Source organism: Cottoperca gobio, chromosome 19 (assembly GCF_900634415.1).
Source record: "Cottoperca gobio chromosome 19, fCotGob3.1, whole genome shotgun sequence".
Taxonomy (NCBI): domain Eukaryota; kingdom Metazoa; phylum Chordata; class Actinopteri; order Perciformes; family Bovichtidae; genus Cottoperca; species Cottoperca gobio.
This window is the reverse complement of record NC_041373.1, coordinates 290001-303382: the sequence shown is the minus strand read 5'-3', so window position 1 is coordinate 303382 and position 13382 is coordinate 290001. Positions and strand designations below refer to the sequence as shown.

The 13382-nt window shown below is 44.8% G+C and overlaps 1 protein-coding gene across 2 annotated transcripts in view; it reads left to right on the top strand.

Moving 5' to 3' along the window:
- mtr (5-methyltetrahydrofolate-homocysteine methyltransferase) overlaps window positions 1-13382 on the top strand; it is a 38787-nt gene that overhangs the window by 20911 nt on the left and 4494 nt on the right. For both annotated transcript variants that reach the window (XM_029455934.1, XM_029455935.1), the window contains 10 exons: window positions 1138-1290; window positions 2099-2206; window positions 2663-2763; window positions 3214-3281; window positions 3867-3987; window positions 4403-4484; window positions 4956-5054; window positions 5782-5857; window positions 8215-8370; window positions 12414-12613. In XM_029455934.1, coding sequence (XP_029311794.1) covers window positions 1138-1290; window positions 2099-2206; window positions 2663-2763; window positions 3214-3281; window positions 3867-3987; window positions 4403-4484; window positions 4956-5054; window positions 5782-5857; window positions 8215-8370; window positions 12414-12613 — 1164 coding nt within the window. The remainder of the gene's footprint in view (window positions 1-1137; window positions 1291-2098; window positions 2207-2662; window positions 2764-3213; window positions 3282-3866; window positions 3988-4402; window positions 4485-4955; window positions 5055-5781; window positions 5858-8214; window positions 8371-12413; window positions 12614-13382) is intronic.

The following is a 13382-nucleotide window of genomic DNA, read 5'->3' as shown; positions in this document are numbered from 1 at the left end:
TATCTGATGATTTCATTACATTGGATTAGGCTTGACACTGGTTTAACACATCTGCATACTGGTATTACTGACATTTAAATAGCTTTCCTTCAGCTTCACTCATCAGAGATCTGGGCTTTAGACTCAGATCAGCCCAGTCAATCAAGTCTGCAAACACTTTCTCTACAATGCTGTCAGCCCGCTCACACATGGTTAGGGATGGATTAACAGTTAAATTAAGAGGCCAGTTGAGTGTCACCTCTAATTTACTTGTGTGGACAAATGAAGGATTGATGTGCTTGTAGCTGTTCTCTATACTCTGAATCAGCTCATTCATCACTAATACATTGGGCCTGAATGTAGGCCTACACCTACAGTTGAAGCTGTATTTGTATTTATTTTGTGTGAGAACCTCAAGATCTTAAAATAGGGATTCTCTCAGTTCAGCAGTACAGGATTATCTGTTAACCCGTTTCAGCTATTTTGAGCATCAAATGCTAGTTTATACTCTCCCAGTTGTCTGACAACAGAAACTGAGAACGTGTTTAAATGATTGTAAACTACATTGTGTGTTTGGCTGTATTTAACCTCAGTGTAGGTGATCACAGCGAGCAGGAGGAGGCTGAACAAGACAGCCTGAAACCCAGCAGTAACTCCTGGTCAGGTGTTGGCTGTGATGCTCAGCTTTGTAAACAGTATTTCCATGTTCGGCTTATTGTGGACACATTCTGAAAATATTTTACACAGAAACACATTTTACTTATTTATTTATTTTATCAAAACAAGCAAACAAAAACAACAGCCTCTGACTAACTTAAAGCATCATGCAACATTGCACTCTTATTTCCAATGTACTTCAGAATGATTTCTCTAGTCATTTTGAAGAAGCATATGAGTTTAAATGAAGTTTAGCTGGGTTGTGCAGCCTTACAATGGGCACAGCTCAAAAATGCTTCCAGAGAGACAATGTAAATATATTTTTGTCGACTTTTGAATCCTATTTTCACCTTGTGTCTACCTTTCAAAGTAAACACTAACAGAGACACTATTTATTTTTTAAGAAATATCAAAACCAAACATAATTTGCCCTATTAACGATTCACCTGTTTCATGTTTTAATGTCTTGTGTAATGCTCCATCCTGTGTTGCTGCTGTCAGGGAATAGACAAGGATGTGGTAGAGGATGTGGAAGAGTGTCGGGCCCAGGTGGACCGCTACACTCGACCCCTGCACATCATTGAAGGCCCCCTGATGAACGGCATGAAGGTGGTGGGAGATCTCTTTGGAGCGGGGAAGATGTTCCTGCCACAGGTAGGATGGCAGTGTTTTCTCTGTCTGCCTGTGATGCTCAGCACTTGTTGCAACAGTGTTTTCACTTTAGTTGTCAGTCTTGTTCCTGTTGATGTTTGATGAAGAACTTTTTCTTTTCCATTTCTATTCAGCCATGCTGCCTGTCACTGCTCACAATAACCAGGATTATAATCCATCCATCTGTTACAGTTGTATCTTTTAGTCATTTAGACATAGTAAATGTATTGTATTGTATTAGATTAGATGTGGCACCTGTTGTCACTGCTGGAGATTAGTGGTGATTATAAGGAGTAGTTATATTGGTATTAAAACCTATATTAATGACCATTGTGCGTATGAGGGATGCTCACTCTCCTTCCATAGTGACACCCTGAAAACATTTTCTCAATGATGTCATTGTTTATTAGATAAAAAGTTGTGTCGCCATCAATAATGTTGGACAGACTTCAACCATAGAATGATGCTAAGTTGAGACTCTAATGTAGTTCACATGCAGTATGTAAAGCATTTTACTGGATTTTTATAATTCCATCCATGGCAACTGCATGGAGGAGTGCTGTTGAGATTATTATCGTGGTTATACAAGGTTTTCTTTCCCACTATTAAAGGAAAAACATTTTTACTAACTGATCTCACATGAGAAGAATCTCCTCAACAACCGGCAGTCCGACCTGTCGGAAGGGACTTTAGTCCAGTCACAGCAGAACATGAGTTTACAAGACAACTCTACTTTTCTTTCAGTGTATCTCTGTCTGTTTGTATTGGATTAAACATTTATATGCTCACCACTGTCCTTGTTTGTTTGCAGGTGATCAAGTCGGCTCGTGTTATGAAGAAGGCGGTGGGCTATCTGATTCCTTTCATGGAGAAGGAGAGGGAGGAGATGATGGCGCTGTCAGGGTCAACTGAGGAAATGGTCAGTAATGCAACTCTTATTTTGTCCAAGATATTCCCACAAAGATCAAAAATACTTTTCACTGGAGACCTCCATGTAATGTCACAATCACGAGTAATGGCATGAGTATAAAAATGCTGACCATTTTAAAGTTTAAACCTTAATAACACTTAATAGCACAAACAAAATACTGAAGTTCAAATGCAGATTTCATCCATCATAACTGAAACTTGCTAGCTGCTGTTAAGTTATTGGCGGCGCTCCTGTCAAAAACTGCCTGGATTTGTCCTAATATATTTTTCTGTATGTAGCACTTACATTGGTTTGGCTTATTTTAAATTAATGTATTGTAAGTCGCTTTAGACAAAAGCGTCAGCTAAAAGTAAGGAGAGAGAGAGAAGCGTTATAACAAACTAAAACATTTCATCCTGTTCCCCGGCCCTTTAGTTCGTCTGAAGTTTTCTCCTTGCTTTGCAGGATCCCTATCAGGGCACCATAGTTCTGGCTACAGTGAAGGGAGACGTCCATGATATTGGCAAGAACATCGTAGGTGTGGTGCTGGGTTGCAACAATTTTAGGTAAAACTTGGTTTACAGTTCCAACTTTAATTCGGCACTGAACATTAGTTTTGTTTTTGGGAAATAGAAGTTAATATCTTTGTCATTTGAAACCAGCAGTCAGAAAGCAGACTTTGTAGGTCTGTGATTATTGACCATGTATGATTAAAAAGCAGGAGCCTCCATGTATAAGCTCAGATGAGACACCAGCAGTATCTTCTGCCGGACTCTGGCCCCGACAGTGACAGTGTCACCAGTTCAGAGAATTAACCATCTCACTTCTGAACCTACTGAAATGAAACACTAGTAGCTTTAGCAGTGTTGTGTCCTGGTGTACTATGCCCCCACACATTGTAAAACTGACCTTTTGATTTTGCAATGTGCAATCTACAAATAAAATTGATAAAAGGAAGAACAAGGAAATGAAAAGAGTAAAGCTTGTGTGGATTTAGTATGTTTCTTGTCTTTCAGAGTGATCGACATGGGTGTGATGGTTCCCTGTGATAAGATCCTCAGAGAGGCCGTCACACAGAAAGCAGGTATGTACAGTTTAGATTGCATATTGTTCATGTGAGATGCTGTCTAGACATATTTTTCATCCTTTTGATCCGTTTATTGCAAATAAATCACAGCAAAGTCTGTTTTTTTTCTACCGCTGTAGAAAACCAGATTAATTCAGCCGACATGTGACTTGCTAGAGAGTGATGTTATGAAACTAGAAAAAATGTTGTGTGTCCACAACATGTACAAAGCAGCAATATTGGTTTATTCAGCCGCTAAAACCATTGATGACATTTTGCTGGTATCTACATAGAGGTAAGCCCCCCCCCTCCTCCGATGTGTCTCGCGCGAGTGACGCGAATAAACACAAATGATCCCATGGTGACAACTCGTGTCAAAGCGGCATAAAAGCTTTTGAGGAAGACTGCATAAATGAAGAAAATAACATTTATATTACTATTACATGTGTTGTTTTTATTTGTAGAACCTGACCTTTCCATGTAGCCACCGTTCCAAATTCTGGCCAATCCAAATTATTAAAATGATGGTGGCTGTATTAAATGTTATTGTTCTATAATAGCAGTAGCAGTAATGTGGGGAGTTTGTTGGCTTTGTTCCTGCAGATTTTATTGGTTTGTCTGGTCTGATCACCCCTTCGCTGGATGAGATGATCTATGTGGCCAAAGAGATGGAGAGACTGGGAATGACAACACCGCTGCTGATTGGAGGAGCAACCACATCAAAGTAACACAAACACACACACACACACACACACACACACAAATCTGAGACGAGGCAGAAATATATCTCACTAATCAAGAAACATTTGTACATGACTGGTAACAGGTGCTCCCAGCTAATCAAACCTATTGTTCAAACACATATGGATGTAGTGTGTGACTAAAAAAGTTATTGCATCATATTGTTATCACATTTGACGATGATGATGATGATGTAGCTGTCAAAGGACCACAGAGGATAATAAGTGGTGTATTAATGAGGCTTCACATCTTAAGTGTTTACATTCTAAAACATTACACACTACCATCTTTACTATACATATAACTAGTTATAGTTATAAATAACTAGTTATCGTAAGTAAGTACCTCCCATACTCACCATAACCTCCTGCTAATTTTGTGTGTTTTGTGTTTGGTAGGACACACACAGCAGTGAAGATTGCCCCTCGCTACACGTTTCCTGTTATCCATGTTCTGGATGCCTCCCGGAGTGTCGTGGTGGTAAAACATCACTCCAACTTTTCAACTGGCTTTTTTCATATGTCATCATATATGTCCCAGATATGCCTTAGGATTTTCAAAATGAGTTTTTTTAGATAACAGATAATGCTAACAGGTCTGGATCAGCATCAGAATACAAATAGATAGACAATCATGGGACAGTGCCAGATTTATTTCATCAAATCAGTTCATGATAAAATATTAGAAAATGTCCAGAAATGCATTGATACAAAATCCACTGTTCCTTTGCCACAGTCTAATAAGGCACCACATTTCATAACAATGTGTTTTTCAGAAATTCAGCTGACAAACAGGGAAGTGAAAATAGAACCTCCTTTAGGGGAAATAATCTATAATTGCATTTGATGGTCAAAGAGTGAATATTAGTTGAAGCTTTGAAAGACGTTTCAGACGCTCCAGTTAGATTAGTCCAAATCTGAGTGTGTTTTCTCCGTCTTATGTTTTTGTCAGTGCTCGCAGCTCCTGGATGAGGCAATGAGGGAGGAGTATTTTGAGGACCTGAAAGAGGAGTACGAGGAGATTAGGCAGGAGCACTACGACTCCCTGAAGGTGAGACTGGTTGGTAGACACACGCAAAGGTAGGCACTAGAGGAGTTTTTACACCTCTGGGTCCAGTGACCCACATAGGGAGCTGTCTTTGAGATTAGTGTTGCATCCACGTGTCTTGAACCTTAATCACATTGAAATACTGGCTGTAAGAGTCAGTGTACAGAGTGTAAATCTATTCTGCACTTTCTCAGATCTCCACTGAGCTCTTTGGACTGTCCAAGTGTGATGCTTACGACTCTAATGCGTGCAGTAAAACATGCCAACTACAGTAAATTACAATCACTGGCAGGAAGTTTGGAGGTCTTTTCTATGCCACCAGTATATATAATGTACTGCACTTGCTGTATGTGTCTTTTTGACCAGATTTTGTCATATTTGCATATTTGTTGTTTTTGTAACAAAGTAGATTATTTCCCAGAAAAAGGGCATGTTGTTATGCAGAAATAATTGAGATTTCCAAACTGCCATGACATAAGTGTTCCAGACAAATTACACATTTGACACATTATATGGATCACACATTCACACTAGGATAGTCCTCCTATCCTAGTCTTTATAAGTGATCTGGTATTAATGATATCAATAACTTTAATGTCCAGATTTCTTCTACAGTTGGTTGGATGTGTGTTTGCGCATGCATTTTAATGTTGAGCTTATTGCATTTAATTCTAATGAAATGTGCAATATAAATAAAATTGTTATCCTCTGTCTCCCTGTGTTGCCTCAGGATCGTCGGTATTTGTCTCTCTCCCAGGCCAGAGAGAAGGCTTTACATATAGACTGGCTCTCTTTGCCTACACCAGGTAAATTGGCACATCAATCAATTCCATTAAAGCAAAACTGACTACCTCAGTGATATCCACCAAGGAAATTGACGATGGTCCCCCATCAGCTTCCAGCTCTGCCTCTACCATAGCGTGTTAGTCAGATTCAGGAGTTCCTCAAAATGCTCCTTCCACCGCCCGATAACCTTCTCGTCAAAGTCAGCAGGGTCCCACCCTTGCTGTACATAGCTTGGATGGTTCCCCGTATCCCCTTGCTTTCCACCACAGTGTCCGAGCGTTACCGCCCCTTGAGGCATCTAAGACCTTGAGACCACAACTCCTCACCGTAGCTTCAGCAATGGAGGCTTTGAACATCGCTCACTCAGGTTCAATGCCCCCAACCACCACAGGGATGCCTGAAAAGCGCTGCCGGAGGGGTGAGTTGAAGATCTCCTGGACAGGGGCTTCCTCCAGACGTTCCCAGTTCACCTGCACTTTCTGCTTGGGTTTACCAGGTCTGTCCAGAATCTTCCCCTACCCCTTGATCCAACTCCCCAACCAGATGGTGATCAGTTGACAGCGCCGCCCCTCTCTTCACCTGAGTGTCCAAAACATGCGGCCTCAGATCAGATGATACGATTACAAAATTGATCATTGATCTTTGGCCTAGGGTGCTCTGGTACCACGTACACTCATGAGCATCCTTATGTTCGAACATGGTGTTTGTTATGGCGATTCCATGACTAGCACAGAAGTCCAACAACAAATGACCGTTCAGGTTTAGATCAGGGAGGCCGTTCCTCCCAATCAGCTATATATAAAAACCGACCCGATGCCACATGAAGCCCCACTGTCGACATCTTCATCATCATCACTATCATCATTGAACACCTTCTTGAGGAGATAAAGGCTTGGATGAAAAAAATTCCTTCAACTAAATAGCTCAAAAACAGAGGCTATTTTAGTTGGCACACCACACCAGGTCCAGTCTTCCCCCATAACCCACATCACTTTTTTGTGGCCAAGACACCATCACCATCAGTCACCAACCTAGGTGTAAGATTTGACCCTCATCTGACCTTTGACATCCACATCAAACATCTGTGCAAGACCTCCTTCTACCACCTCAGGAACATTGCTAAACTCCGCCCCACACTCTCCCTGTCAGATGCTGAACAACTCGTCCACACCTTTGTCTCCTCAAGGTTGGACTACTGTAACGCTCTCCTCATCGGGATTCCAAGCGGGAGCCTTCAAAAGCTCCAATATATCCAAAACAGCGCCGCTAGGATCCTGATGAGGGTGCGAAAATATAACCACATCACACCCATTCTCCACTCCCTCCACTGGCTTCCTGTCTCATTCAGGATTGAGTACAAAATCTCCCTACTCACCCATCAATGCATACATGGAAATGCTCCTCCGTACCTCAAGGAACTCCTCCCTCAACAAACCTCCACACGCAACCTCCGCTCCTCTAAAAAAAACTTTGCTCCACCCCTCCAGGACCAATCTCCGCACCATGGGCGATCGGGCCTTCTGCTCAGCCGCTCCTTACCTGTGGAATTCCCTCCTAGAACACCTGAGGGCTCCACAGGCCACAGACTCCTTCAAGAAGGAACTAAAAACCTTTCTTTTCAAAAAAGCCTTAAAGCCGTAAAATCTTATGTCTGTTGTTGTTGTTGTTGTCCTGCATTTTAGCGCCTTGAGATTGCTTTTAGCTTTGAAAGGCGCTTTACAAATAAAATGTATTATTATTATTATTATATCATGGTTCTCCAGGTATCTCCATCGTTTCCCACGTGCGCGTTGAGGTCTCCCAGCAGAACTATGGAGTCCCCTACCGGAGCTCCATACAGGACTCCATTCAGGGTCTCCAAGAATGCCAAATTGCTTTTTGGTTTATAGGCACAGACAACAGTTAGAGTTTTCCCCCCATAATCCATAGTTGTAGGGAGGCGACCCTCGTCCAACGGGGTGAACTCCAACGTAGCGTCGCTCATGCGGGGACTTGTGATTCCCAGGAGAGGCACACATTTGTTTTGGGGAATTTTGGAAACGATTACATGCTTTACTTTTTTCAATAAATGTTGACAGCCTCCACTTGACTCTAATTCTACAAATGGTATTTAACTAATAATATTAGTGTAGCCTAATCTTTATCTGCAACTGTGCACAAATACCTTTAAACACAATGAAGACATGCCGGGAAAAAGAAAAGCTGACTGCTTTTAAATGTTGATTTTAAAATTCGAATGAAGCTTTGAAGCTTCAAACTATTTGGTACAGCCATGTTTTCAGTGAGTTGTTGGAACAAGCAGATCCAGAGAACATACTGTATGCAATACATTGTGGAAAATGTTCATTGTCTGTATAAGTCTTTCTTTGTGTTTCAGTACGTCCTCAGTTCCTGGGCACCCGTGTGTTTGAGTGCTACGACCTGAATAGTCTGCTGGAATTTATCGACTGGAAGCCTTTCTTTGATGTGTGGCAGCTGAGAGGAAAATACCCCAACAGAGGTTACCCCAAGATCTTCAACGACAAAACTGTTGGTATGAGCTCCACCTCTGTCCGGGTTAATCATAAATCACACCTCAGACATAACTGCTACATGATATGCCAATCCAAAGCTGCAAAAATGCTCATACATTTTACTTTTGTTAACAGATCACTCAGTTTTGTAAATTTATATTAGCAAGAAGAAAACTTCTGTTTTTAAAGATAATTATTTTGGTAACACTTTCAAGACGCCCTCTATTAACATAATTATAATGCATTATAATCTGTTTATAGCATTGTATAATTCTATTATATTATGTGAAATGATTATTGTTATAAAGCATTATGAATATTTGTCAGTGCTTATAACTACAATTATACAGTGCTATAAGCAGATTATAATGCATTGTAACTGTTTATAATGCATAATAGACATGTGCGTCATAAAAGGTGTTACTGATGATTCAATACTGTAGTTTATCGTCTTTCCTTTTTAAATTATTGTAACAAAATAAGTTATGTTCAAAATAATAATTATATATTATACAATTATTTATTTGGCTCTCTGGGAACCATCACCTTATCGTGGTGGAGAGGTTTGTGTGTCCCTATGAACCTGAGAGCTGTGTTGTCTGGAGCCTAGTGCTCCTGGTAGGGTCTCCCAAGGCAAATTGGTCTCAGGCGAGGGGCCAGACTAAGAATGGTTCAAAAACGACTTCATGAAAGGAAAGGAAAGGAGAGACCCTGCCCGGAGGAAGCCCGGGGCCCCCGTCTGGAGCCAGGCCCAGAGGGAGGGCTCGACAGCGAGCGCCTGGTGGCCGAGTTTGCCACGGAGCCTGGTCGGGCACAGCCCGAAGAAGCTACACGGTGCCTCCAATCCATCCATCCTGTGGGCCCACCACTCATGGGAAAAACCGCTGGGGTCGGGTGCGCTGTCACACGGGTGGCAGTGGCAGTGATGGTCAGGGACCTCGACAGACCAGACCCGGGCAGCAGAGGCTGGCTCTGGGGACGTGGAACGTCACCTCTCTGTGGGGAAAGGAGCCGGAATTAGTGCGGGAGGTGGATCGCTACCAGTTGGATCTGGTGGGGCTTACCTCCACGCACAGTCTTGGCTCTGGAACCGTACTCCTGGATAGGGGTTGGACTCTATTCTTCTCCGGAGTTGCCCAAGGTGTGAGGCGTCGGGCCGGGGTGGGGATACTCACTAGCCCCCGGCTGAGCGCCGCTACGTTGGAGTTTATCCCGGTGGACGAGAGGGTCGCCTCCCTACGCTTTCGGGTTATGGGGGGGAAAACTCTGACTGTTGTTTGTGCCTATGCCCCAAACCGCAGTTCTGAGTATTCGGCCTTCTCGGAGAACCTGAATGGAGCCCTGCAGGGGGCTCCAGTAGGGGACTCCGTAGTCATGCTGGGAGACTTCAACGCACACGTGGGAAACGATGGAGACACCTGGAGAGGCGTGATTGGGAGGAAGGGCCTCCCTGATCTAAACCCGAACGGTCGTTTGTTGATGGACTTCTGTGCTAGTCATGGAATGGCCATAACAAACACCATGTTCGAACATAGGGATGCTCATAAGTGCTCGTGGTACCAGAGCACCCTAGGCCAAAGGTCAATGATCGATTTTGTAATCGTATCATCTGATCTGAGGCCGCATGTTTTGGACACTCAGGTGAAGAGAGGGGCGGAGCTGTCGACTAATCACCATCTGGTGGTGAGTTGGATCAAGGGGTGGGGGAAGACTCTGGACAGACCTGGTAAACCCAAACGGGTAGTGCGGGTGAACTGGGAACGTCTGGAGGAAGCCCCTGTCCTGGGGATCTTTAACTCACACCTCCGGCGGAGCTTTTCAGCCATCCCTGTAGAGGTTGGGGGCATTGAACCTGAGTGGGCGATGTTCAAAACCTCTATTGCTGAAGCTGCGGTGATGAGCTGTGGTCTCAAGGTCTTAGGTGCCTCAAGGAGCGGTAACCCTCGAACACCGTGGTGGACCCCGGTGGTCAGGGAAGCCGTCCGACTAAAGAAGGAGTCCTTCCGGGTTATATTATCCGGGAGGACTCCGGAAACAGTTGCAGTTCAGAGAAGCTATGGAGAAGGACTTTCGGTCGGCACCAAGGTGCTTCTGGAAAACCATCCGGCACCTCAGGAGGGGGAAGCGAGGAACCATCCAAGCTGTGTACAGCAATGGTGGGACCCTGCTGACTTCAACTGAGAAGGTTATCGGCCGCTGGAAGGAGCACTTTGAGAAACTCCTGAATCCGACTAACACACCCTCTATGGTAGAGGCAGAGCTGGAAGCTGATGGGGGATCATCGTCAATTTCCCTGATGGAAGTCACTGAGGTAGTCAAACAACTCCACAGTGGCAAAGCCGCAGGGGTTGATGATATCCGTCCAGAAATGCTGAAGGCTTTGGGTGTTGAGGGGCTGTCTTGGTTGACACACCTCGTGAACATTGCGTGGAAGTCTGGGACAGTGCCTAGGGGTTGGCAGACCGGGGTGGTGGTTCCTCTATTTGAAAAGGGGGACCAGAGAGTGTGCCAACTACAGAGGTATCACACTTCTCAGCCTCCCTGGTAAAGTCTACTCCAAGGTACTGGAAAGGAGGGTTCGGCCGGTAGTTGAACCTCTGATTGAAGAGGAACAATGCGGATTCCGTCCTGGTCGTGGAACAACAGACCAACTCTTTACTCTTGCAAGGATCCTGGAGGGGGCCTGGGAGTACGCCCATCCGGTCTACATGTGTTTTGTGGATCTGGAGAAGCGTATTACCGGGTCCCCCGGGTGATACTGTGGGAGGTGCTGCGGGAATATGGGGTGAGGGGGTCACTTTTAAGGGCCATCCAATCCCTGTACGCCCAAAGCGAGAGTTGTGTCCGGATACTCGGCAGTAAGTCGGACTCGTTTCCAGTGAATGTTGGCCTCCGCCAGGGCTGCACCTTATCACCAATCCTGTTCGTGATTTTCATGGATAGGATATCGAGGCGTAGTCGTGGAGGAGAGGGGTTACAGTTCGGTGACCTGAGGATCTCATCGTTGCTCTTTGCAGATGATGTGGTCCTTATGGCATCATCGGTCTGTGACCTTCAACTGGATCGGTTCGCAGCCGAGTGTGCAGCGGTTGGGATGAGGATTACACCTCTAAATCTGAGGCCATGGCTCTTAGCAGGAAACCGCTGGATTGCCTACTCCGGGTAGGGAATGAGCCATTACCCCAAGTGAAGGAGTTCAAGTACCTCGGGGTCTTGTTCGCGAGTGAGGGGACGATGGAGCGAGAGATTGGCCGGAGAATCGGAGCAGCGGGGGCGGTATTACAGTCACTTTACCGCACCGTTGTGACAAAAAGAGAGCTGAGCCAGAATGCAAAGCTCTCAATCTACCGGTCGATCTTCGTTCCTGCCCTCACCTATGGTCATGAAGGCTGGGTCATGACCGAAAGAACGAGATCACGGGTACAAGCGGCCAAAATGGGTTTTCTCAGACGGGTGGCTGGCGTCTCCCTTAGAGATAGGGTGAGAAGCTCAGCCATCCGTGAGAGACTCGGAGTAGAGCCGCTGCTCCTTTACGTTGAAAGGAGCCAGTTGAGGTGGTTCGTGCATCTAGTAAGGATGCCACCTGGGCGCCTCCCTAGGGAGGTGTTCCAGGCACGTCCAGCTGGGAGGAGACCCCGGGGAAGACCCAGGACTCGGTGGAGAGATTATATCTCCTCACTGGCCTGGGAACGCCTCAGGATCCCCCAGTCGGAGCTGGAGGATGGGGCCCGGAGAAGGGAAGATTGGGGTTCCTTACTGGAGCTGCTGCCCCCGCGACCCGATCCCGGATAAGCGGTAGACGATGGATGGATGGATATTTTAAATATTCATATCATTATTCACATAAAGAAATAGATAAAAATCACCCTCATGGATGAACATGTGATGTGACAGGTGATTAGTGCGGTGAAATCTTCAGCGATAACATCTTGAAAGCTACAATAAGTAGTACAACTACAAGAACACAGAAACATTGGCAGTAGTGAGTAAGTGGAATGACTCCCAGCGCTGTTGTCACCGAAGTGAGACCCCGTCTGACCTTAGTAATATTGGCTTCCTGCAGGTTTGGAAGCTCGGAGACTCTTCGATGATGCCCAGCGTCTGCTCAGCCAAATGATTGACAGGGGTAGTGTGGAGGGGCAGGGCCTGGTGGGGTTCTGGCATGCCCAGAGTGATGGCGATGACATCAGTGTGTACAAAGATGATTTCCCAGTACACAGAGACACCAAGCCCATCGCCACATTCCATGGCTTACGGCAACAGGTGAGTTTCATAGACAGAAACTAGAAGCACAGATCATTTACCGAATTGGACACTTTTCAGCTTGATCGGACGTGCCAGTGACTGACCAATCAGTCTCAGATAAAGCCAAATCTTTGCCGATCAAATTTACATGAATGCGGCATGCAAAGGTTTTTGTCATGTGCAAAGACGGTAACCAACTATTGTCACAGGCACACACACAGTGTTAACAACCTAGCGACTTTTTCGTTAGATTTAGCAGTTTTTCAGACCCGCTCAGTGACTTTATTTCTAGAAAGCGACTAACGACAAATCTTGTGACTTATTCAGATTTCGAAAAGTGCTACATGTATTGAAATATATTAAATTATAATTCATTGTCAATGCTTCTGCAAACAGCCCTAGAGAGGTCTCTCCCCCTGCTCTGGTAGGGGGTGGCAGGACAGGCAAGAAGACGTGGGAGATAATACACTGCTCAAGAAAATTAAAGGAACACTTTTGAGTATAGCATCAAGTCATGGTCAAGTCAGGGATATTGATCTGGTCAGTTAAGTAGCAGAGGGGGTTGTTAATGAGTTCCAGCTGCTTTGGCGTTAATGAAATTAACAACAGGTGCACTAGAGGGCAACAATGAGACGACCTCCAAAACAGGAATGGTTTTCCAGGTAGAGGCCACTGACATTTTTCCCCTCCTCATCTTTTCTGACTGTTTTTCACTAGTTTTGCGTTTGGCTAGGGTCAGTGTCGCTACTGGCAGCATATGGCGATACCTGGGTTACAGATACAGAGG